The sequence below is a fragment of the Cyclopterus lumpus genome, chromosome 9, assembly GCF_009769545.1.
Source record: "Cyclopterus lumpus isolate fCycLum1 chromosome 9, fCycLum1.pri, whole genome shotgun sequence".
In the NCBI taxonomy this organism is placed as follows: domain Eukaryota; kingdom Metazoa; phylum Chordata; class Actinopteri; order Perciformes; family Cyclopteridae; genus Cyclopterus; species Cyclopterus lumpus.
This window is the reverse complement of record NC_046974.1, coordinates 19086762-19113748: the sequence shown is the minus strand read 5'-3', so window position 1 is coordinate 19113748 and position 26987 is coordinate 19086762. Positions and strand designations below refer to the sequence as shown.

The following is a 26987-nucleotide window of genomic DNA, read 5'->3' as shown; positions in this document are numbered from 1 at the left end:
GTACGCGGAGGTTCGGGCCTCTCGAGCCTTTGCAGCTCCCTCCTCACCTGTCACCCTCTCAATTTTCTAATGAACTTTCCAAACTTGCAAATGGTGGAAAAACGGTCATCCCCTCTTATTCTCTACAGAGAGGCTGTTTTACAGTTTCCACGGCTGAAGCCAAAAGGCAAACTTTTTTTTTTATATCTGAGACTAAGATTCTTTACTCACTTTTAGGGTTTCACTTGTTGCATTTATTTACAACGCAGGAGTTTTTCTGCAGGTCGATTCCGACATTGACTTGCAAAACAGGAAATGCACGTGTGTCACGTAGGCCGCTGCCTGTCTCGTGGCTACTTTTAGTTCAATTTATCTGATTAAGACGAGACCATTAGTCAACTGATTTTGATATACAAATTGTTTATATCATAGTAAATTCACCATCGGTAGATTGATTGATCGTGAAATTGATTGATATTTGCAGCCCTTGATAACCCGGAGCACAGCATCCAGGTGGTGTTGTCAGCTCCTAGCTTGGTGTAATGTTGGTTGTTTCCCCCGCGGCCCAGGTACTCTCATTGATTTGCAGAGATAATAACCCACTTTATCGATCTTTGCCCTCACCCTGTCCAGAAGTACTCTGCCACATATGTTTCTCTCCATCTCTCTCTCTCTCTCTCTCTCTCTCCTACCGCAGCATATGAATCTCCCTCGTATAGGGGCCATGTCTGTGTACCCCTGCTCCATCGGCTTTTAGGGTATGTAAATATGTAATAATGTTAAAGGATCACCGGAGTTGGAAAATGGGCTTGGATTCCTCCGGTGTCATTGTTCGCTTTATGCAAGACGTGTCAGGCGGATCGCCCGTCCAGGCCCCTCAAAGATTTTACCCAAACAATATGCTGACACCCCAACGTGACTCAAAGTACGTGTCGGTCTTATTGTTCTATAAATAGCTTTTGGCATCATTATGGATTCATATTTTAGTTCCTAAAATTGTGTAAACGGTTAAAAAAAAAACTGTTTCTGCCAATCATTAAAGAATGACTCTTTATAAAAAAAAAAAAATATGCTGTACTACATGTGATCATGAACAAAACCTCAAACCAAGAAACCATAACCTTTTCCTTACTCAACACACGACCACACTCACAGTGACCATGCAGCCAGACAAAGATTGTCTATTGACTTGCCCCCCCCCCCCTCCCCCTCCCCCTTTTTGCAGCCCACATAAATCTGCAGCACTGCTCTGCGCATTTTAATCGACTGCTTTAAGAGTTACATTATTTACCTACTGGATGCCAGACAGAGAGGAGCAAACAAGCTATTACACTATCTAAGTTTACATCACATTATGTTTCACAGCGCTCAGACCGTGGGTGGCGAATAACTGCTTCGTAAACAAACAGGACGGAGGGGAAAGCACACAAATGCGCGACAGAGAAATGGAGACGCGGAAGAGAAAGTAAGAGATAGGAGTTGATGTATGAGGAGGAGCCGGGGCCGTGGAGCTGCAGCCACTTTTTTACATCACCGTGCAATGGCCGATCCTCTCATCCTTTACGGCAGTGATTATGATACTCTTTGACAATAAAACAATTAAAATGGCACCATGAGATGCAAAACCATGGCTTGCAAGAAAAAACGGATATTGTGCTGAATGGCTTTGACATACGCATCAAGCCCACACAGGGAGCAGAATAATAAAAAATGAACACCGGCTCACAGCGACTCTTGAGCCTTGAGTGTTCACTTAATGGCCTCATCATGCTGGATCGGAGAGCGAAAAACAATCGCACGCTATTCTCATAGTCGGTAAGAAAGTTGCTGTGCTGTTTCAGCTGCTTTTATGTGAAGTAACCTCACTTTGTTAAAAAAAAAAAATTAAAAAGCACTACGATACTCTGAGGAGTGAGTGCGTATCCAAATTTCCCCAGCGGCAAAGGGGAGAGCTGTTAAAGTACACAAAAGCTCACACGGAGGCATGTAAACAGGCACGAGGCACACAAATATATACACACACACACACAAACACACACACAGGGAGAAGCAAACACATACAGCCATACTTCATTCTTGAGGTTCCGCTCAAGGCGGCGGGGAAGCCCTATCAACGCTGTGTACATTTAGAGCAAAGCGTCTCAGTTGAAAGCGAGAGCAGAAAGATGAATGAAAGGAGGGATGAGACGGGAAAAGAGAGGAGGAAGGGCCTCGGAGTTGGAACAGGGTTTATAGCAGGAAGATGCATGTTAATTATGTGAGAGCTACAGGGGGGGTGGGGGTGATCAAATAAGGGAATAAGGAGCTAAAAGTTGAATGACAACAATAATCTCACAAGCTGACAGATCGGTAAATACAGATGGACGCAACAACTGAAGCGCACAATCTGAGTAGCTAAGTCCTTCTGCAACAATGCAACACAATCACAACAGTCTGGGAGATCGGCTGTCACTGCCGAGATGTATAATATTAAGTGCAATATACTTCCAAAGCGGGAGGGAAGTATGATCTGGAAGCATTTGTCCCACTTTTAATTCCCAATATTTAGATAAAGCCTTAATGTTCTGCAACACAGAACCACAAGAGGAACCCGGATGATTTAACTATACCATAGGAGTACTTCACGGCTATTAGTTTGAATTATTTCATCTTTGTGGCCGTGTTTTGGGGTTGGCAGATGGCTCTAAATTTTGAATGTAGCAGATTGTCATAGTTGTCACAGAACCTGAAGGTAAACTTATTAAAAGTTACTGTGAGGAACTTTTAATTTGATGCTGATGCCTCTTTAAGGCCTTCGTAAAGGAGACCATCAGCGAGAGGATTGGCTATTTCTATTTAGTTATTCTTAATGCTTAATGTCATATTTGTCTGATTCTGTGCGAAATCAGATGAAATCATCAGAAACTCCTTTGGCTCAGCGTTTCCTTCGCCAGGAGCTTCACCTCGCTGGCTGGTCCCTGAGCTGACGCCTCGCTGCTGGAGGCTCAGGCCATATTAATGGGGCCCGTTGGAGGGAAGAGAGAAACGGGAGAACCAGAACCAGGACCAAGCGGGGCAGACTGTCGAGGCACCTGCTGCAGTACAATGAGAGGTTTTCTAAAAGGGAATTTGGTGCTCGGCAACACTGCCACTTTCGTCCACAGGGACTGCCGTAATCAACACAAGAAAAATAAAAAAGGTTCCCTGGAGGGACTTTAAAGTGCTAAATATATTATCAGGGTTTCTGAAAAGCTCATCTTTGCCTTCACAACATCAGAATGTTGTGCCCATCTGAGACTCGGTGGTGCTCGAGATGCCGGTCACCTCACACTGTCTGTGCCGTAAATGAATAGGACTTTGACTTCCATCAGAGTGGAAGCCTAAATTTAATCCCTCCTACTTCGCAACTCTATAGCGGCTCTGCTTGAAGTCCTCTAAAAGCAGAACGAAGCTGCCTCTTTTTCTTCCCCTCCTCACTCGTAGACAGTCTCCCACAGGTGCCTCGCTCCATGTCGCATTCACAGGTGAACACAGGAGGCCACAACTGACGAGCAAAGGGGTCGCGAGGAGACGTGCGGGTGAAAGAGGAGGATTGCCATTATGTAAAGAACGGAGGTGCCAAGGTCTCCTTTTTTTGTCTCCGGATAAAGCAGGCGGGGCTGCAAGGGACACAATGAGCGCAGGTAGACGTACGAGATCACAGCGCCGACACACAAATGGAGACCCTTGAATGCAAAACATTGAGACGTGAGCGGGGGACAAGGAGGTCACGCTGTCTCTCCAGGTGCGCTGAAGACTCAGTGAGGACCGCCGCCGGGGTCGAGCAGCCAGGGTGACAGCGGTGGTGTGGAGATCTGATTAGCACTGGGAGCGAAGCCGAGCGGGTTTCTCATCAGGATCAGCTTCCACAGCAATGTTACTTACAGTGCTACTTTTATTTGTGACGGGGAGATGTGGCACATTGAGACCCCACCGCGCGTATGCCTATAATGGATGAGGAACTTAGCTGGTCATCCTTTGATCGCACGCGTGTGTGCAAGTCAACCTGTGCATTTGTGTGTTCATAGTCATAGTTCATAGTTCAAATGTCAGGGAGGCAAACAAATGTGGCAGGAGTGCAGAATGAAGATGTGTTGCAGGTGTGAAATGCATTCATCTCACCAAACATACAAATCACCAAATCCAGGTGTTTAACAAGTCTCTATGCAGCCGTGAATACAGTTTGAATGTTCTTTAATGAACGAGAGAAAAGTGTTTTCTTTTTCCATAGCACTAACAGGGCTTTCAGAAAGATCATTCCACCAAAAATATATCCATCCACACGTTTTTTCCCATTTGTTTACTCTTACTCACTAAATAATCTCCTAAACCATCTGCGCTGGGAGTAAAGTGACATTTGGCCCTGCCCTCTCTGGCTGTCATCTCAACCCGTCTATCCTCAAAGCTCCTTTGAAAAAAAAAAAAAACAACTGAACACTCAAACGTAAGAGGCTTGTGGACATCTCAAATGCACTCAGAGAGGGCATTAATAAAAATAATTAGCGCAGGAGATGGGTGAAATAAAAAATAAAAAAGGAACAGGGGCCGGCTTGGCTGACGTAAAATCTAATTTCTGTTATTTAATTTATCAGAAACTGAGGCAGGAAATCCACCAATCATTTTGTTAGTGCTCCTACAACAGGCATCTCTATTCAGGAAGGACACACACACACACGTGCGCGCACACACACACACACAGAGATCCCATCATCGGCCAGAGGGAGCTGGAGGGGTCATTAGTGAAGAAGAAAATCAGATATCACCAATTCATCTTGGGCAAATAATTAGAGAGTCACACAGAGAGAGAGAGAGAGAGAGAGAGAGAGAGAGAGCGGGTGGTCTGCTGTGTGCATTCCCGGTTTAATGTACTATTGTGATGTTGGAGTCATTTATCAAACACCAGCAGATGCACACACACACACTCACGTGTAGTCGAGGCTCAGGTCCAGAGAGGTCGAGGTGATTATCGTCACTGCATCTCACAGAAGTAAGCAGCACTCGTGTTCGGGGTTAATCATTTGAGCCCACAACTCTGCGGCAATGCACGTGATATCATTAGGACGTTGTGCGGGAAACCGCCAACAATTAGGTGCCTGACATTAACACCAGTGAGCTCTTAGAGCTTGGGTTGGTGATCTTTGGTGAATAGCAATAGCACACACATTAAATTATCCAATTAAGAAACTCAGTGTTTCGCTAACTTTTTATTTTCCAATGACTGTAGCTAACGGCGCTAGCTCGAAAAGTTGCTAAATCTACAGAGAAAGTCGCCAAGTTGGCAACACAGACAACCGGTCCAATAAGGCCTTCCTCCAAAGCCACTCTCCGTCCCCAAATTATTGTAATGACCTTCAACAATAAACATGGCTATTGTTAGCACTCGACAGCTGTGAAGCTAGCAGGTTGTGGAAGACTGATGATTAAATGATTGGACGGGCTTATTACAGTCCTGCAACAGCCATAAACCAGATTTCTTTTCTTTTTTTATATTGAAATAGTTTTTGAAGAGGATTACCAACCCTACATTTGAACTAATAGCTGGAGCTGTAAATCGCTAACTGTCTCAATACCCCATTTAGAAATTTATACAACGATGAGGCCGTCCAATTCATCTAAATGGTTCGACTGCAAAAACTGGGTACGGTGTTCCAAGATGTCGCCCCATTCACTGCATATGGCATAAATTATTTTCAGGCCTTCCGCAAGAGCAATTCCTCTTTACTTCCTGTTGGCGTCCAGTTTGCAGCCAATCAAACAATAAACCCAACTTGAAAAATCCAGAAAGGGCAAGAGAGAGAGAGAGAGAAATTTCAATTTGGTTGAGCTGAACAACTGAGCCGGTAACAGGTCTCTATGAATATGAATGCACACGTGTTCAAGGCCACATCATACGCCGGACTGGGGCCCGGTATGGAAAGGGTCAAAAACTGCATCCCATGAGTCAAGTTCATCCGTACATCCCATGCAATGTCTCAATGGGCCACACACACACACACACACACACACACACACACACACACACACACACACACACACACACACACACACACACACACACACACACACACACACACACACACACACACACACACACACACACACACACACACACACACACACACACACACACACACACACACACACACACACACACACACACACACACACACAGCTAGCTAAGCTCCCTGAGCTCTCAAGAAAACACAGAGGGACTAACAAGCAGAAGGCTTGCTTGTCTCTTATCTCAGCAGTCTCTTTGTGCACTTTTCAATAGGCTTACCATCCAGACGACAGCAAGTTAAAAAAACTAAACAATTGCAGCAATATTATCCAACACAAAAAGCGGGCATAAAGCCGAACTATCAGAAGCGCAGGCTGCGGACTTTCTTCTGGGGAAAAGAAAAGTAAACTCACCTTAAGTAGCCGATTTAAGTGAACTCCACGGGACCAACGGACAAAGTTAGTTTGTTACCTCCTAGTCCCACTGTGTAAATGTGAACAGGCGATTCATTCAGACAGATCAACATAATATATAAGGAGGGGAAAACAGGCACAGACCTCTGCTAATGAAAGTATATGGAGCTTCTTTGAATCAAATGAAACACACCGGAACAATTAAACTCACTCAATTCCCAGTTGGATCAGCGTTTTTCAAGTTGATCGGCAATAATAAAAATGGGTGACAGAAAATAAACTTCTAGTTCTTTTATCTTGTGTACCTCTTCAAAAAAAAAAAGAAGAAAGAAAATGAACTACACAGCTGGTAGCTTTCATCTGAGGAACTCCCAGGATACACACATGCACCGACAAACACGCGCAAACCGCTTTGCAACCACTAAACAGACAAACGCCGCCGCGCGGGGGAGTCAAATAATTCATGCAAGCTAGTGTTCGTCAGCATCGCCTCTCCTTGACGCTTCAGCGCTGAAGTCCTCCAACTGTGCACCGAACTGAGGCTGATAAAAGAATCAAATACTCTGCGAGACACGAGGCAGAGTGGCATCAAGCAGAGGAGGGGAAGGCAGTGTAAACAAAATGGGAAAAAAAGAAGACGATGCAAGAGGGATGTAAAGGCTGACTGTCTGTACGCGGGGGGGGAAGGGAAACAGCCTGTCAGACAACACAAACACATCTCCTCCACAAACAGGAGCAAACACATGGAGATCCTGCCAGGAGCAGCCTACGTCACACACTGCGCCCTGAACCAATGCTGCTCCTGGACCCGTACGCCCGGGTCTGTGTGCCGCTGCAGGGTGGATCCGGACCGGAGCGCTCGCGCTTTAAAATTGGACTCTGACGTGAACCTCTACCGACTGCACTACAGAGATCCAGCGAACATTACTTCAATCCGCACAAAACTTTTCAATAACATTTTTACTGTTTGCGGGTCCCACGAGGGCCCTCCCCCCCCCCCCACCGAGTCGTAAAAAACAAATGAGTCCAGAATCATGGTAGCGGCTATACGGGTAATAACGGTTATGATGATAATGTCGGAGGTTGACTGCAACAAAGGGACAGTGATTGAAAGTATCCTACCGTGGTCTGTGATTTTACAAGACACAAGGTAGAGCTCCTTCAGGCTGCGGCCCTCCTTGGCGATGATTTCCACGCACCTGCGGGGAAACACACACAGAGAGAGACAAATGTTTAGAGCGTCACCCGAAGGCGCCTTTGCTACGTATATGACGCTTAATATTAGCTTGAAGGCAATTTCAACCTGCTTAAAAAAAGCACACATGCAGTAGGGCACAGTGGCTGTTACACACACACACACACACACAAACACACACGGTTGCCCCACAGTAAAGGTTAGACAGTACAGCTGCAGGGGTCAGAACTGTTCACATATTCACGTACATCAATAATTAAACTCCTGATGTGATTAGTGAAGCGTGCAATGTGTGTGTGCGTGCGTGTGCGTGCGTGCATGCGTGTATGCACACACGTGCACACACACACACATATAGAGCGAGAGCTTGCTCACTTCAAAGCGGAGTATCTGCATTCAGCCCAGTGCCTACAGAGTGTGTGTGTGTGTGTGTGTGTGTGTGTGTGTGTGTGTGTGTGTGTGTGTGTGTGAGTGTGTGTGTGAGGGGGGTTACACACGAGGGAGGGTATAGAGGAAGATCAGAGTATCTGTATCAAATGATTCTCTTTAACTGCCTCTAATGAGAGGAGTGTGCGCAACAACTAGATTTTGATCAACGCATTTGACCTATTAACCTTCAAGAGAAAATGTGTTGATCTCTATGCTGGGGTTCCGTCATTAATATTTATGAAACAAAAAAGAGAGACACACACACACACACACACACACACACACACACACACACACACACACACACACACACACACACACACACACACACACACACACACACACACACACACACACACACACACACACACACACACACACACACACACACACACACACACACACACACACACACACACACACACACGTACCATAGGCTCTCGCTTGAATGTGAAAGCAGAGGTAGGGAGGGGAATGAAAAAATAATAAAAATAAAGAAAAAAGTGATGTCGAGCTGTCTTCCATCATTGAGCCACATGTCAAAGTGAAACCGGGAACAATACTGTGTGCTGAGCTTTCACGCAACGTGACTGACAACCGGGGGTAATTCTAAAAAACGCATTCGCTCGCGATCCACCGGCTTCTCTCACTGTGGGCCTGATGCGCGAGGAGAAGCTGAGCCTCTCTTCTTTTCATGTTTTTTTTATGCCACGTCCTCACTGTCTAGCAAAAAGCAGGAGTGAAAATAGGATGCAGGTCAACAGGGAATCCGCTACGGCGGATTTTCCTCTCGGAAAAACGAAGCGTGATCTGTAAGCACGCATGCTTGTTTTGTGGCCCAGGATCCACCGAGGAAGACACCATTTGCGGATGTCACATGTGACGTGTGACATATCACACTGTCGGATCAGGAGGGGAAAGACGCCAGTGAGGGAAAAGTTAAAAATGCGTGTCATAGAACTCTAAAATCCTTATTTGTGAGCGGAGCCAAAGCTGTTGAAATGTGCACTGGCCTATCTGCTTTAGTTCACTGGGCTGCATCTTCATATTGCACCTTTTCTATTACATTTCTGCAGCGGCGGCCCCGCGAGCCTCTCCCTGCTCTCAAGATGTTCTTTTTCTATCCTTTCGATTGTGCTTCCCCCTCTCCCCGCTCTTCTTTTTTTTTTTTTTTTTCTTTCTCTCTCTCTCTCTCTCTCTCTCTCTCTCTCTCTGTGTGTGTGTTGCCCACTCTAAGATGCGGATGAGAAAAAAAAGAAGAAAAAAAAGACCTGTTGCAATGTGTCATCCCGTTGCCAGCCTGAGATTAGATTCAGCTCGGGCCAGCAGGATCACAATATGGTGCCGTGCGTCTTGGGGCTAAGGCATTAGAGTAGCTAATGAATGAAAGCGCTGGGTAGAGAGTCGAGTGAGGGAAACAGATAAGAAGACAGCAGCAGAGTCAGGGATGCAGCCACGAAGAGGCCGAGGCGGAGTGCATCCTCTGGGAGCTTGTTACACTCTGCCGGAGGTCCCCGGGGTCAGAGAACAGAGCAATTAGATCAGACGTCAGTGAATGATGGCACGAGCGGGGCGAGATGGAAAGAGAGCGTGGACCTCTATACGGTAGCTAAGGGTTGAACAGAGACAGAGAGGAGTGAGTGAGATTTAAGGAATCAAGGGAGAAAAAGCTGGGAAAGAGTAAGAGGCCATTAATAAGGCCAGAGGCAGGCGATGTGAGAGGACGGAGGAGACGGAGGAGACAGAGGAGACGGAGGAGATCACGCCACATGAAAGGCGAGAAGCAACAAGCTCCCACCCACCTCCACTAAAACCCCAAGAGGCCCCTCCCCCCCAGGCTGACATGAATTAGTGATCTGCTCGCTTTCAATAATGTACCGCGCCTGTTACACATGTGGCGGTTGGAGACGGTGCGCATACTGAAACGTTAAGACGGAGGCGATGCTGCGGGGAGATGATGTTGAGAGGCGGATGTGGCGCAGAGAGCAGGTTGAAGCTGGAGAAGCTGCTGCTGAAAAAAAGGGGAGGAATGGGAAGTGAAAGGTAGGCTGAAGAGCAGAATGAGGAAATTAATGACACTTTGGAAGAAAAAGAAAGAAAATAAATTGTCAGAGAGAGGAAGGAGGAACATGAAATAAGAGGAGCGACGGCGAAGGTATGTCGGACGGAGGATTAGGAAGAGAGGATAAGCGAAGGAACTAATGAAGTGACGAAAAGAGAAATGTGGAGCATCGAGGTGACGAAGATGTGAGATGCAGGAGTAGAAACACGGGAGAGGAAGAAAAAGCGGAGAGGAGAAATGGCAGACAGGAAGAATGTGTCAGTAGAACATAGAGAGGATAAGTGGAGGAGGAGAGGAGGCAGAAAGCACAGGATGACAAAAAAAATGAAGGGGAAGGTTAATTAGGACAATTTTGAGCAATAACAGAGAAATGAGGTGAAGGAGACGAGGAGGAAAGCGGTGATGACGAGTGAATGAGCCGAGGATTCTCTTAGAAATATCCCAGATGCATTAAAAAACACAAAAAAAAAGCCTTTTGTTACAATTATGTAGCGAGCAAATATATCCAGCTCAAGGCCGCTTCAATATTTGTATTTGTTACCAATAAAATGACAATAAAACAGTCTCCATGACAACAAAGGCCTGCACCTTAGACGGCAGGCGGGCAGGGGGAGGGGGAGCGAGGCCCATCGGGGGTCAGCGCGTGTTTTGGCTCCCTGTCACCGCACTGCGGACACAAACAGCTCGGGGGGGACAATAAAACTGTCACTCCTCCCTCCATCTCGTTCTTACGGCCTCATTCGAACACAATCTAACTTGGTTCGGTTCCCGGCCCGTTCGGGATTCGAGGGAATTCCTCTTCTTTCGACATAAACTCTGCACACATTTTCTAAATTGAATCACTGGAGCCACGCAACTGGACCTCGAGGGCTCTGCCGAACCCTAAAACATATTTTATGTGTAATTGTGTTTTCCTGCCAGCCAGATGATGCTCCCAGCCAAAGATTTTAGCCGTTGTTCGACTAGGATAAAACTAGGATAAAAAAAAGAGTTGGTCCTAAGTGATAAATCGCGTCTTTGACTTGAACAAGAAAAAAGGGTTGTACTTAATAACCAAAGTAACTTGAAGTAAAACTTAAAGGATCTCGCTGAAACAGAGAGGAGCAGATGCATCTCTATATTTTCAATTGCATCAGGAGAAGAAAAAATTAAAAATAAAATACAGTAATTTGCGTTGCCGATACATAATTGCTCTTCCCTTGGAGTTTCTAAGAGGAAAACTCAATTATGTTGCTTTGAAACCATGCTTTGAAACCATGGTAACCAGGAGCTCCATCAGCACAGATTCATCTCGTGATTACACAAAGCATTTTCCAGGTCTTTACATGTTTGTGAGACCCAGAGGTACGGAGAGCTGAATGGTGTTGATCAAGATGGAAACGCCACGGTCTTGTGGATGGTTTTGTCAATTTTTTTGATTTCCAATAATTAAATTGGCTCCTAAACCACATTTGCACGATCTCTGCTCTTTACTGTGTATTAGCTCGCTGAAATCTACTTTAGAAGCTACTGTGGACCCATTACTACTCGTCCCTTAGTGGCAATAATAGGAACATCATTGTCATCTTGTGAAAAATGTTGTTTATGTGCACGGAGTAGCATCATTGTGAAGAGTTTTTGTCAATAACTCAGAGAAGCTCCTAAATGGAGAAAAATAAATGCGAGACCAGCATTATCAGTGGGTTTGAATCTGCGCTCAAGGTTATGAAAATGGACTTTCTAGTCCAGGTCAAGGCACTGATACATCCCTACAGCAAGGAGCGCTAGTTATTCATCAACATCTCCGAAAAACAAGCACCTGAACTCTGGACCGCTCTTAAACTGCCCCTATAGTGTGTGTGTGTGTGTGTGTGTGTGTGTGTGTGTGTGTGTGTGTGTGTGTGTGTGTGTGTGTGTGTGTGTGTGTGTGTGTGTGTGTGTGTGGTGTGTGTGCGTGTGTGTTCCCGGCGATCATCACGTAATCCCGGCTCACCACTTGATCAAACGCAATCTCTTCTACGAGCTTGTTGCCATAGACATCCTTTTAATTAGAAATCATTTGTATGTGGTTTTAGATCATATTTTGAGTTTTCCCTGTTTTACTGTTTATTGAGTGATTTCATATGTGTGTCTGGCACCCTGATACAGAACTAAAATGGTCTAATTAATGGCTGGTGTTTTCATCTTTTGCCGTACTGTATATATATGAATGCATCACTGGCCACTTTGAGTCCAGCACATGTCCAGTGGTTTAAAGTGTGGTCGTTTCTGTCATTAAACTGGGCCCATAAGAGACCTCCAACCACCTTTGCGGAACTGTTTCCACACACGGCCCGCTGGAAAGAGTCCGGAGGCTCAACCAGGAGATGTGGGCCGAGAGAGGAGGGACAAAGGGAGCGAGGGACGTCAGGCGGTGTGTGCCGTTTGCTTCCGGTGCGAAGCGCGCTCCCGTGCCTCTCCGAAGGTGAAGCTAATCTTCTTTCTATGCAGCAGAGCCAAGAGGTATCCGGGCAGCCGGGAGGGAAGAACAGCGACAATACTTGAGAGAAACAAGAGGTCTGTGTTTATCACAAAGGCTGCAGACGGTCCTCCAGCCGAACAAACATGTGTAGCGCTTCTTCCTTAGCTCGCCGACCACAATGGACGCGGGAACAAAAGGGCGCTGCTCGGAGAGAGAGAGAGAGAGCGGCTGTAGGTAGGCAGGCTAGCGCGGCGCTGACCAACGGGAGGCCCCGTCTCATCCCGCTCCTCACACGGCCCACAATTACACGGCTGTCCAGCCACACAAAAGGAGCTGGGGAAATAGAAATGGATGATTTTGGAGAGAAGAAGTGCGGCGGCGGCAGGGGGGGGAAGAAAGTAAGCATGAAATGTATAAAGAAAAAGCGGTTGAAGGTCTAGGGAGAGGTTGAAAACATAAAAGGAGGAGGAGGCAGCAGCGGTGACTGACGAGACTTCAGACTTCCTCCATGGCTGTCTTTAGACTTAATGAAATGGAGGGGCGGAGCAGCAGAGGAGGAGAGCCAGGAAAGACATGTGGGGGGGGGGGGGTTATACTTCTGTGGAGAACGCTCTTGCAAAATGATTCTTGCGGTAAATTTTCTTTATATCGCCCATAAATCCATACACAAGTGTAAAGAAGCATGGCTCTGCTTCCTCAGACAATATGCATCGCTGAGTTTCTGGAATCCTCTGCGCAAAAAGAAAACGACTCAAAAAAAACGACAAAAAATAACCCCATTTACGACTTTTTTTCATTGGGCTAGTATAAATGGATATAAAAATATCCAATACCTCAAAAGAGCCCTTCAGTAAGCAAATACTTCAGCAACAATCTTAAAATGGAGCGATACAGGTTTTTATTGAATGAGAGGGCACGTTCATTGCTTTTGAAATGCCCCCCCCCCCCCCCCGACGATGTGAGCCGGCTATTGTTGTGTTGCCGATTCGTGGTACAAATAAAGTTGATCAGCAAAGTGATCATTCAGCAGCATACTTTACCTTCTTATCTAAAGGAAGCTATTTGATGCTGAAATGATTTGTAAACCACAGAAAGTGAACTTTGCCTGAGACACATAGATCCCAGTAATTTGGCATTTGTCATATTTTGCAATGGACAATAAAAAAAGATATTCTTTTTTATTGCCTTTGTAGGACATTTCTTTCAAGATGAGTTTGAATGGAAAATATGAAATAAAAGACAAATGAATGAGGAGATACTTACAATAGACCTCTGAGAACATACACACATTAGGAAAAGCTCCTCATGTCTCGTTGTATTTGTTTATTGTCACGATCAAATTACAAAATAAGAAATGTAGAAGCCAAGGCTGTGAGGTGCACACACAAAAATAACTATATCTGTGTGTGTGTGTGAGTTCCAGTCGTCTGAATCAGGGTCTGCTTCAGCAATTAGGGCCTGGATGATTTCCCAGGCTAGCCTACCGCTCAAATGAGAATCACATTCCTATTGTGTTCCACCACCGTTAATCATGTTTTCAAACGGCGGAGCATTCCAGCAGCTTGTCATCGGCCTGCTCGAAAGAAAAAAGAAAAAATGTGCAGATGGGGTCATAACTGGAGCCGTAAATGCCTATCATGCTAGACTTTCCTGTCCAGCCTGGGCGTTTTTTCCCTTCTCTTTTCGCCGGGGAAAGAGGAGAGGACAGGCGAGCGCCGAATGAGGTCACTCTACAGGTCAACGCAGCCCAGCGGGGAAACAGATACACTAAGGCCCTTAAATGCGCCGCTGTCTCCTCTTATTCTCGGTTGGTTTTCTCCGCTTACACAGAGTGAAATACTTCTGGTACGCCACACACGGCGGAGTTCGACTCTGGGCACCTGGTCCTTGATTGAGTCTGGATCTGGAGCTACACATTAGGTTGGGCTCAAAAGTGCATATGGCTTCTGGAGATATGTCGATGTATATTCACCATTACAACAACTTCCAAAAGCAAAGTGTCCCTCACAACCCAGCTCAGTTGTCCTGTCCATCAAAAAACAGGGAGGGGTGGTGGTGGGGTGGTGGTGGGGGGGGGGGGGGGGGGGCGGGCAAGCCAACTAAGCACTTTGTGAGGTTAAGTGGCACTTATTCACTTTAAGCCCATCCAAATGGACAGCCTGTTGCCTTGCCAACGCTGACGGGCCTCCGTGATGCACATGCACAAACAGTGTTTTAAAGCAAGCCCCTCGGCCGAGCTGGCCCGGCATCACTCGCACGTGGCTCTCTGATAGCTCTTCCCTCTGCATCCTCTGGCGCACCTCAGCAGCTTCCCAGAGGACGTGCAAGCGAAGGTACTGACCTGTAAAAGAACAACCGGGGCTCGGCAAAGCAATGCCATGCCCCTATCTGCCTCCACGGTCGGCCCAATGCAGCCATAACACAATAAATAACTCAGGAGAAGATGAGCGCTGCCCGTGGCAGATGGTGATAAGACTTACTGCCTCAGGTCTGAGCTGACACAGTGGTGGTTGTGCGTGCGTGCGCGTGCGTGCGTGCGTGAGCGTGTGTGGAGCTCTGCCCATGTGAGACGAACAGTTACGTTAGAGATGGTTGCCCATGATAGATGTCACTGTGGGGAATAATAGCAGAGGATGCATCTGCTTTCTTGGTGTCTCTATTTTTTTTCTAAAGATGCAGTCGGTTAGAGCAGAGGGGAGCTGACTATAGAAAAAAGTCCTTGAGACGCTGTGTGTGTGTGTGTGTGTGTGTGTGATTCTTTCAAAACTAAGTAAATACAGCACATGAGCCATGTTGTCCATGTGAACAAGCGTCCAGTGATCCGTCGACAGGCTCCAGGCCTGTTGCCCCCGCGCATGCGCTTCAAGGACGTTCTGCAAACGGGGCCTGAAGCAGATGGGCATCGCCCCCGACGCCTGGGAGGGAGCCGCAAGTGACCGCCGCGTTTGAAGGCACGACTGCTGCTGCAGGAACTTGCGTGTCCTTTGCTGCAGGAGAAGAGATTTTCTTTTTATTTAAAAAGGGGGTAAAACAACCTCCACTCCAGTACAAGACCCGACTCGATTGGTCTGCAGCAACCGTGTGAGAGACTGCCACTCCGGAGTTGGGGGGTGGCGAGAACAAAATGACAGCCCTTCAGGCGCAATTCATCGGCCTCCGTTTACCTTTTTAAAAGCAAGCCCCCATTTCTCAGAGGGCCTTGTCAAAAAAAAACACAGCATTTCATTTTGAACGTGGCTTCTGCAGAGCATATAACACCACCAATGACCAGCAGCTAACGACAGAATCTCGTTTCAGACACTCGAGAAAACAGGCGGTCGGCGACTGTGATGAATGCCCCCCCCCGCGGGGCTGCATATCGTAACTCTCCTGCTCCGTGTCCGCCGCGCCGAAAGAGAACTGAACTGCCGCCGTGTTTACCAAAAGGCCTGACACAGTGGCACACGGTAACACAGTGTACACCCTCCGCCCACTCAAGCGCGGCTAATTGCTCTGCACTTTGATTACCGCCATCTATTTTAATGAGAGCTTTTGCCATCTCTCTCTTTCTCTCTCTCTCTCTCTCTCTCTCAAACGTGCACGCACACACGGGCCGCGTGGACTCGCGCACGCACGCAGAATGGAGCGGAGAACAATAGTGCGCGTTGTGTTTGTCCCGGTGGCAGGAAATTGCAGGGTGTTCATTAGGCTAATGGATATGAAGAGGAAGGGAGAAGGGGTGGGGGTTGAAGATAGAACAGGGGAGGACAGGATAGGAGAGGGTGGGAGGCCACTGAATTATATCACACAAAAATAAACTCAACCCAACAAGTCATATTGCAGCGTGTAATTTTCCTCGCCGCGATGACAGAGAGGAGAGCGCTTCCATCACACGGACTGGCTTTAATTACGCAGAATTTGCCTCATAAGTCGGGCTCCCGTTGAGAACCAATGAGCTGTTGCGTTTTTCGGCTGCAGCTGCTCACTGCTCCTTACCGGCCGCTTTTATCCCCTTTTTTTGTATCTTCTGTCATTCTGTCTTTTTCCTCCAGTCTAAAAACACTTTGTATTTTTCGATACGACCACGCCACAACAGCCAATGACTGAAAGTGTGCTTAGAAAAACAACAACACAGAGCAAGAGAAAGTGAAGGATACCAGAAGAGAAAACTAAACAAAAAAACACCCAGAAGAAAGGAGGAGTGTGAAAGGAGAGAGAGAGAGAGCATTAAAGGCATGGACCGCGACAACCGCACCGCAACCGCAGCTATGCCGGATCGCATCGTCACACTCTGTCTCATCACTTTACGAGACGTTAGGTCGTCCATGAAACTAGTTCAGCATGTTCAGTGTAACACCATGTGTGTACACACACTGTACATTAACACACAATTACAACTGCTCAAAGGTTGGAAAAGGTTGTTGTGGGAAAACGGAAAAGCTCAGAACGCTGCCGAGATGAGGTCAGAGGTCAGAGGCAATGGTAAATCTGTGTGCGTTCATAAAAGGGGTTCACATTTCACTCTAACTAAAACATAAAAAATAAACATAAATAAACAACTCGGCTGGATCCGGAGCTGCTCCTCACTCTCCTGACATCCATCAACCCCGACTCTTGACCCTTGATGTCTGGAGACCCCTACACTGGGCCCGGTCCGCCTCTGTCTCCATAGCAACATGAGCACAAGGGCAGCACTTGGAACAGTGGAAGCGATCATCACACAAAACACTGGGCAACACATTTGTGGACCTTGAATATGGGCAGCCCCTCGCCTGGTTTCTACGCCTCGCACCTCCTCCTGCGGGATACTATCACTGTAATGCTTTCCTGCTCCCTTGGTGGTGTTGTCATATTACTAAAGCATCGCACAGTCCAAAATAAAAAACCCACATGAAGAATAAATAACCTGAAGTATGTCGGCAGAAGGGGCTTTTGCATATGCTGTGAGAAACTAGCTGCTAATCCAATTGTTCCCTCCACGGGGAAGAGAAAGAGGAAAGATCCTAATGAGAAACTGGTGGCTAAATAGCCATGATGGTAATAACAGTGGGAGCGTCTCTCAGTGCATGTGTTTGACTCTGGTGACACGCAGCCATTAGGAATTCATGAAAACAGATGTTGCTTGGCTCGCCAGCTCATTGGCCCAAACGCCACTCTCGAAAAGAAAAAAAGAAAAAAAAGCCAGGATCCTAAATGAATTCCCCGACGGAAACGCACCGTTTGATCCCATGCCAAGAAAAAGTGAGGAGATTTACATGCTATAGGAGGAGGAGGAGAAGGAGGTGGACGGGACGGGAGATGAGACGACGCGACGAGGGGTAAGGAAGGAGGGGCGAGAGGAGAGGAGCGCGCTTCATCCCCCTTGAAGTTGCCGCCGTCTCTTATAATGCCTCTTCATCACCGAACCTCATCTCTTTCTCCTCCTGTCCAGAGATGCCATCTACAGCGCGGACTAAAGAAACAAAATCCTATTAGCTTGACAGCAAAGTGAATTTGTCGAAGTCGTCTCAACCAGGCGACGCTCCAGTGGCTTATCACCGGCTGAGCAGACAGAGCTTAGGCAAGAGGAGGACGGGGGAGAATGGGTGAGGAGAAAAACTGAGGGGGGGGTTCCCAGGGGAGTTTAGGTGCTTGCATATACAGTACTGTATAAGTAGGGCTCATTATCATCTCTTTTATCCCCTCACTCGCCCTAAAGATCTTTAAAATACTGTATGTATTCATGTTTAACGTTCCCTCCCTTACATTCTGGTCCATATAATCTGCAGCACTTTTGTTTCTTTTTTTGTTTTCTGAACTGTTAATGTCAAAGAAATAGTTTCACTGTCAGCTGCAGTGGCCAGCATGCACTGTAAAAAGAAAGAAACAATGATAAAGAGAATGTTATTTTCCCCTTTCATGTGGTAGTTTATTCTCTAAAAAAATATGTGCATTGTATATCAATATGTATTATTATATTGTCAGTATTGCTGTTGGTCCTGCTGGTTTTGATAAGCTGCCAGATGTACTGTCTAGGAACATTCCACAACTTAAATAAGTGTATAAATCCCCACTTTAAATAGCACCAACCACTAGAGGTGAATCCCTTTCTCTCTTTGCTCCGTTTGGTCTGTGTCCATCTTTGTCTCTGTGAGAAGAGTGAGCGTTGATGAGCGATTCATTCACCTCACAACACAAAGAAAGAGGCTGTAGCTCAGAAGCAGCCTTTGTTCTCCTTCCCCAAAAACTATTGACATTACAGTCATCCTCCTCACAGAGACCTTCTATTTAGTGAGCTGGCGAATTGACCGCGGCTGGCGATCCAGAGTGAGGAAGACAGGGCCAGAGGAAGAACAGGCTTTAATGCATGGTGTCGTTGATGGATGCGATTAGAGCCTCTTCATGCTGCCCATCCATCCTCTATAGATTCCAGATGACAAACAGTCCTTGGACCTTCCTCTTTCTTCCTCTCGATGTGTGTATTCCCTCTTCCCCCCTTTATGGGAACCCTCAGCCTTTTCTCTTCCCTCTCCGTTCCTCCCTCTCTCTGCTCTCTAAACTCTGCGCACTTTCTTCTCACAATCACTTCCCCTCTCTGCCCTCTTCATGGGCTTCGCAGGGAGCCACCAAGCCCACAGCACATATCCACAATCTCGCTCTCTTCCCATACAACCCCTCCTCGGTTCCCTACTATCCTTTTCTCTTTTACCCCAGCCCCTCATCCTTTCATGCCCATCATCCTCGTGGTTTTACGACAATGTTCCCGTTGCCAGAGAAAATAATACCCCCCGATGGGCGTTGCGTGTTTGCCTCGAAACACATTAGCGGCGTCGAGCAAAGACGCTCTGACAAATGACAGGAGAGTAACAGTGGGGGAGCCTGCTGGTCATTCAGCCAGCCAGCAGCGGAGTGCGCCACCATCCCAACACTGAGGCTCCAAGTGAAACCAATCCTCCCAACGCCACACAATATCTGCCTTAATCTCACTCGAGCTCCGCTCATTACACACTCAGCGAGGGCCGGAGACAGGCAACACAGGGAGCTCTGCGGCTGGGATTTGTACACCAACTGCGTGCAAATTTTTCGCGTCTGTGTGTGCGTGTGTGTCGACGCAAGTGATGTGGTGTCGCTATCGCAGCGAGACGAAGCCGCAGTTAAAGGGCGTGTAACGCGCCGTGACACTGTACGCAGATCAAGTAGATTTATAGTCCGTGTCGTCCCCTCCCGTCAGAGACGAAACCAGAGAGAGTGTTCATTTCCACCGCCGTAAACAACCATAATAAGTCTCGCACTGACGTGCACGCGTAGACTGCGCCATGCCGTTGTGAGACATAAATGTGATGGGAGTGAGCCCACATGGTCTCCTTTTTTTTTTTGCCCGTTACCGCTTCAGTCAAGAGCCCGAAACCAAATGCATGGTTCATCGCTTCAATCATGCGAGGTGACGTCATTCAGAGTGAATTCAGACAATCCTAATTGTGCAGGGCGATAATGCACCCACATAAAGACGGACGTATTCCAACCCGCAATAATACTTTCTGTAATCCAGCAATTTGTCAGCACCCCTGCGGCATCCGGCTTACGTACAAGGACGGACCGTACCAAAAGCTGGAAGGGCTGATCTGAAAAGCAGAGGCAAAAAAAAACAAAAAACACAGCACTGAAGAAAAGAAGTTTTGAAGCACAAAGTCACAAAAAAATGGCTTACTCGCATACATTATTTTCTCGCAAAAAAAAATACAAAAAGTCGACCCAAAGCAGCAGACTGGATGGAGGGTTGGAGCTGTGCGGCTCCCAGTCTGCCAGTTCAGTTTTATGTCTCGGCTTTGATACAAATCCACACAGCATGGGAGCTCAATCCACCACCTGAGGTGTGTGTGTGTGTGTGTATGTGTGTGTGTGTGTGTGTGTGTGTGTGTGTGAGAATGTCCAATCCACCACCTGTTAGCAAAGAAAGCCAAACTCCATCCACTTCCAGAGGGCGCATTTGGATGCTTGTGCCCATGTGCACACGAGTGTTACCACACCGGTGTGTGTGTGTTTTGCATGCACATGTCCTGCGTGCCACTGTATACCGGTGGTGTGTGTGTGTGTGTGTGTCTGTGCGGGTGTTCCGTTCTGTTTTCCACATGAAGCTGTTCCTCAATCAATTCATGCATGGACAGACACATGAGCCGAGGCTCTCTCCTCCACTCCCTCACAATAAAACCTCAGCTGGGCTTCTCCCCTTCTCCTCTCCAGCTCACAGAACCCTCCTTCTGGCCACATCAGGTCACAGACAGTAACAAGAAAACCACAATGAGGATCACCGGCCCGGGCCCAAACACATGCTGGGATTTGAAATGTTTCAGCTGAGCTCCTGTGGGGGAAACTCATCGCACACGCTTTCAAGATACTGTTCTTACTGAAATGTGAAGATCGTCCTATCCTTGCCAAATTTTCTTTTACAGCAAAGTTTGTGTGAGTGACCTAATGTCTGCATTGAATGAAGTAATAACCATATTGTGCCGCCAAATTGTGTAATTGATTTCCACTAATCTGAGGGTAATGGGCTCTCGCGGCACTGTTGTGAGTCCTGGCAGAATTAAGGTATTATGGCTATGAAGTGTGCAAAAAAAAAAAAAAAAAGAAGAATGACAGTGACACCTCTGCCAGCCGTGGACCAATCTGTTCTACCGCGTGTCCTGGAACCCAAACTTTTCTTATTTCTCACGAACCCCCACGGAGAGGACGTGACAAATGCAGCAGAACGATGTTTTATCTCATCTGACACCCCGACGGCCAGGAAATAAACAGAAGCTGACAGCCAATCAGATCGCCCATCTGCCGGTCTGCCTCACAGCGGTTGGGCCGGCCGGCCGAGCGGCGAAGGAATCATTTCTGTGAGGAACACACCCCAGAGATGGTAAGTGGGATGGGAGGGGGAAAGAGAAGCAAGAGAGACGGAGGGAGGGGAGAGAGGAGTGGGCATCCACATGGCAACGCCAGGCGATTTGATTGGTGGAGACACACAGGCAACAAGGCAAGGAAGACCAGGAAATGTAATTCAGGGATGCTGTCTGAATATGACATCTCTGGGAGCTATTCAATCTGCAGCCAAACCCTCAAGTGGCGCCTCGCCTGGCACGGTGGCAAGAAAGGTTGCAACTGTGAGCTCACTGCCTGTCAACCCCACTACACCCTCAGCGGAGGAAAAGGGAAAGGAAAAAAGAAAAGGAAAAAGATATGACGGCAGGAGGAGGGCAAGAGGGAGGGGATTACTAGAATGAAGGGAAATATTTATATACTGACAATGTAACTAACAAAAAAAAAAAAAAAAAACAAGGTTCAGCCAGGAATAAACTAGATTTAAATGGAGTGGGTGAGCGTCTGAAAGGAAAGGCGGTGGGGATGCCAAGAGACGGAGGCACAATGGGACTCTGGAGCTCAGGGAGGATGAATGGGAGAAAGACTGAGAAAGGAAAGGCGGAGCAAGAGAGAAAGTGATCCGGGCGCCGGCTGTGATTCTTCTCTGTCAGGCACGGCTCACAGAGAGGAGTGATAATTGACAACAGTGGTGGACGTTATTCCCCGGGCCACTCTATTAATTACAAAGCCAAACAATCTAACCCCCCCCCCTGTACTATGCCTTAAGAAGCACATTAAGTAACTGCACAGCTGTGATGTGGATCTAATACAGAATGCCTACAACTTGGAGCAGTGGAGGGACAAAGGTAGTGATGTTCACATACAATTGTACATATGGCATTGCAAGGGACTCAAGCAAAATGCTGTAATTGGTGGTGCGGGGGAGGGGTCACATCTGAATGATTCATATTTGGCATTAACACAGAAAGGTTACAAGCAGAAGTGCAGTAAGTTACAATGCGTTTTCTCTAACAAATGAATACATTCATTCATTAATCAATTTTAACGGAATGAGAAAAATCAAAAGTCTAATTGAAGCGTCAATCACATGGTTGCTTGACTTTTTCCTTGTCCGGAGTGCCAAGTGACACGTGTGTACAGTTCAGTCAAGGTAGAATTCACAACAAAAAAACATTACATTTTTTTCTCTTCTGATTGTAATTACACATGTGGCAATGTTGTTGCCTTTGCGCCATGAACCCAGTCAGCAGAACCATGGCAGAGAGAAAAAGAAAAATGTTCAGACCGTGAGCTACCGACGAGGGAAAGAGGCTTTAATGTCCCATGAATCAAAATCAAAAAAAGTCTGGGAGTGAAATACGCTTCAGTTACCACCAACTCTTTGAAAATGCTAATAGTTTCACTGTAACTACGTTTGGCTATTAGTGCTCACGCTCATTGGTCAATCCAATACTGCCATAAAGTCCACTCTTAAGATGCCTTTTTGTAGAGGTGTTTATTCAATTATAGTTTGAGCATTGAGGTCATAGTTAGCGGTGGTGTCAAACTGCACGATGAGTTTATGTCCCCCAATAATACCCTCTCATATAAATATTGAATAGGGATAAATTTAGGGGTGCGTTTGCTTGACTGACAGTTGTCGTGGTGCTGACGTCACCCTCATGCAAACCCCATTCCCCAAATGTGGGCTTTTCTTGCTCCGAACATAGACGGTGACAGAAAAATGCCAAACTCAGGACTGCACTTCTTCCCCTAATAAACATTTCGGTGACCTCACATGTACTGAACAGAACAAAAACCACACACATAAGTTCCCAACGCGGGACGACGCGCTCTCTGGGGTTTTTTTTTCTCCACAGAGCGCACCTGGACCACAGAGGAGTGACATCATGGGAGGAAACGAGCGAGCGTCTATGGGAGCCGAGGGTTCGGATGCGGCCATTCAGCTCGCTGTCGTTCACACCCGCTTGGTCTCCGCCGCCGTCTTCCGCGCCCGTTCTCTGGATTTTAATGCCAGCTCCCGAGAAGAATCTTATCAGCCAGGTTATGACTTCACCGTCTCGCGCTCGCCAGTCAGCATTCAACCTCAGATACAGTCGATGACAGCTCACTATCGGGGTGCAGCTCCAAAAAAATCTTTTATCCAGGCCATTCACTCGTACTCGCATACAGATGGCAGAAATTCGGAGCAACACAAAAGGCGCACACAAACAGAACCACCCCTCCCTACCTCCCTCCTTCGCTCCGACACAGACGCGCTCATCTACGATTTCATCCCCCCAAAGAGACTGTACACATTCAAACAAACAGAGGAGACGCTTATTGTCCGAACGCAATTATCTTGTACTGTCCATCTCCTTGACTGCTGTGGGACAAAGGGCGCTCTGTTGATGAGGCTAGCAGCGTGTGAATAGGGGGTTAGACATCCTTGGCCTTTTTCATGGCTGTGGACATTCAATCCGCCATCCACACATCCCAGTGGATCTGATAACACACAACAAAACCCCGGGGAGAGGGAGAGGAGGGGGGAGGAAAAAGAAGGAAAAAAACTGACGCTAATGGCTTCAGCATTGTGTGTAAATCCTCTCTTATCTGCCTGCTCTTTGTGTTAAGAGACTGGTCAAGGGCAGTGGGAAAGAATAAACTCTATTACCGGCCATGTTGTCCACCAGCGCTCACCTCAACGCACACAGCTTAGACCTTTGCGGAAAAGGAAAGCGCACACGTTGGGAGAGACGCGTCGCGATACTCGACCGGTGAGGCCCGCCTGCATAAAGCAGTGCTATTCAGACTGATGCCAGAAAAAAGGGCTGACCCGGCATTGGACTGGAGCTAATTATTCTCAGCCTCTCAGATTCTCCCATTGGAGTCGTCCCTGACAAGCACACACACACACACACACACACACACACACACACACACACACACACACACACACACACACACACACACACACACACACACACACACACACACACACACACACACACACACACACACACACACACACACACACACACACACACACACACACACACACACACACACACACACACACACACACACACTAATTGCTGTGCTAATTCTCTCTTTAGCGCTGTCTTGTCCGCGTCTCGTGGCGACAGAACAGTGAGAGGCATAAAATGAGTGGGGAGGTAAAAAAAAAGAAGAAAAAAAGGAGCGAGGACAGGAGGAAAAGAAAAGACATGGCGGATTATCTCCCTCTAACCCGCCATTCAGGATTTAGCGACGCACTGATCGTATTTTGGTGGTAGGAAGTCACTGTGACCTTACACATCACGATTTCTTTGGGCCAGAACTTTTGGAACCGGTGTCTCTCTATGGAAAACAAACTAAATATTTGTATCTCCTCCCTCACACGCAAATTCTCAAGCTCTCTCGCTTCGTTTTTTATCTACTGTTTATTTAAAAATCTTCTGTAAGAATACATGTAAGGATTCAATGTATTTTGTGTGTGTGCGTATTGTGCATGTTCTCTTACTTGCCAACAGATGTAGACAATCCAGTATTGATGGCAGAAATAGAAAACTAATTACAATAGTAATTTTCTCAGAGCGATCTACCTATACATACACCCGCCACGGCAATCACTGCCACATTGTGTGTAGGAATCAATTCTAAATGTCAGGCTGCAGATTAGTCCAGCCAGAATTATTAATTTGCGAACAACCTCTAACGTGGGCGACAAGAGCTCAAAGAGAAGAGCGTTTACACGAATTGCATATGCATCCGAGAACAAGTGCCTCTGTTACACCGACAGGGCCCCACGACGCGAGGGCATCGCAGCGTCTAAAACACAGAGGCGGGGCAGAGGTCTCCAGCGGCCCGAGAGCAGAGACTCGGTGGAGTTGGGTGTCTCCTTGTCGACAGGTTTCCAAGGAGACGGGGCTGTCAGAGGCTGGCGGTCTGGCTGTCTTCTTAAGCTGAAAACAAAACGCTGAAGAACTGGGCCCTGTTAGGTGCCTTCCCCTGGGGGGAGGAAAACTACCGACTACCAGTCACTGCTCCTCACTTATGCACGGTGAAAATGAAAAAGAAAAAAAAAGAGAAAGAAAGAAAGAAAGAAAAGCTAGATGGTTCAAATGTCCAAAATCTCCCTTGCGAACACACACACACACACACACACACAAGCTGTCACCTCATGTCACTCCCCAAACATGAGTCCCAACATAGTCAACCGCTGGTAAAAAAATAATAAAATTAAAAAATGCATACTTTCCAGTGTACAAACGCTTACAGCACACCACAGGTGTTGGATTGAAATTAAGTTGTTTACAAGGTGTTATGAAATGGCAACTGGCTGTGTGTACCCCAATCACTGGCAGGTACAGTTTTCTTCTTCTTCTTTTTTGCTGATGCTAAAGTGTACTTCCCCGACTTCTGTCAATACCACTTGTCTCCCAGGGAGTGAGTCAACTGTTTGGTTAGACGAGAGTAGTGTGATGGTGGTGCTTTACACCTGTCTATGTTTGCATCCACCTGGAAGTGGACAGGCGTCCTCACCGACAGACGTCCCTCCCATGCGAGACGCGCCGCTATGTCAATGTGTGCATTATTATGTCGCAGCCCGCGGGCTCATCCCGAGGGCAGGATCCCACTGCGCAGCCACTGCTGCCGTAATTCCCTCCATCTCCTCCTTTCGAACACAATCTGCCCCATCAGCTGGTCATCGTCAGGTGGCGCGCTCTCACCGATCTTATCAGAATCAGCATCGGACTCTGAGACACTCTGACTGACAAGCTGCGAGAGAGAGAAAAGGGGACCTTTTCCTGCCAGCGACTAATGTAGAAATGTCGCTCAATTAAGGGGCACTAACAGCCGTATTATGAATAGTAGTCTTTGTTTGGATCCCCATTCGCTTCCACATATTGCGGCCGCTTGTCCACACAGGTAACCGTAGACGATCTTCAGTTGCCTCCTTCATTCTGAATGATAATCAGACACAAATGTAGGGCTGGAAAGAATTGAAAGCAAGGCCACCATGTCAGCTTTTTTGTTATTTACCTGTGAGCTTTGTGCGAGGGAGACGTTTGTTTTTTTTAGTTTGTGTTTTTTAAATGGGGCAAGAAAAGTGAAATACAATAAGCATTCGCTCCAAACAGAGTGCTCTTGCTCCCTGCATCCCTCTTTCCGTCTGTCAAATCTTCCTCCCTTTAACAAAGTCCTTCCCCACTCCCCCCCGCTGAGCGCCGTCTACCTCTAAAGCTCCCAGACACACATTCATTTGCATTCTTCCACCCTGCCCCCCCCCCCACCCCCCTCCGTCCATCCATCCATCTGTCTATCCATCCAAAAAGCAGCTCAGCCTCTCTCTCCATCTGTCCATCACTGCTCATTACTCTCCCCGATTTCCATTCCTTCCTCGTCATATTTGTCACCGCCCATCCATCTTCTTCAACGCACACAACAGAAACTGCAGCGTCTAACATTATGTGAATTCCGTAGTGCTAGTAAGAAAAAAAAAAAAAAAGTGGCAGCACCTTTTTTTCTATTTCTTTTTCCTGTGAATCCACAGGCTTAAGCATTAAACTAAAAAACATGCTGATGATGTTGCCATAGCTTCTGCAGTTACTAAAGATGGATTATTTTATGATTGACTCGTT

General features: G+C 47.0%; 1 protein-coding gene across 3 annotated transcripts in view; it reads right to left on the bottom strand.

Annotated features, from left to right (window-relative positions):
• fbxl17 (F-box and leucine-rich repeat protein 17) overlaps positions 1 to 26987 on the bottom strand; it is a 190284-nt gene that overhangs the window by 50158 nt on the left and 113139 nt on the right. For all 3 annotated transcript variants that reach the window (XM_034542048.1, XM_034542050.1, XM_034542049.1), the window contains exon 9: positions 7534 to 7610. In XM_034542048.1, the coding sequence (XP_034397939.1) occupies positions 7534 to 7610 (77 nt within the window). The remainder of the gene's footprint in view (positions 1 to 7533; positions 7611 to 26987) is intronic.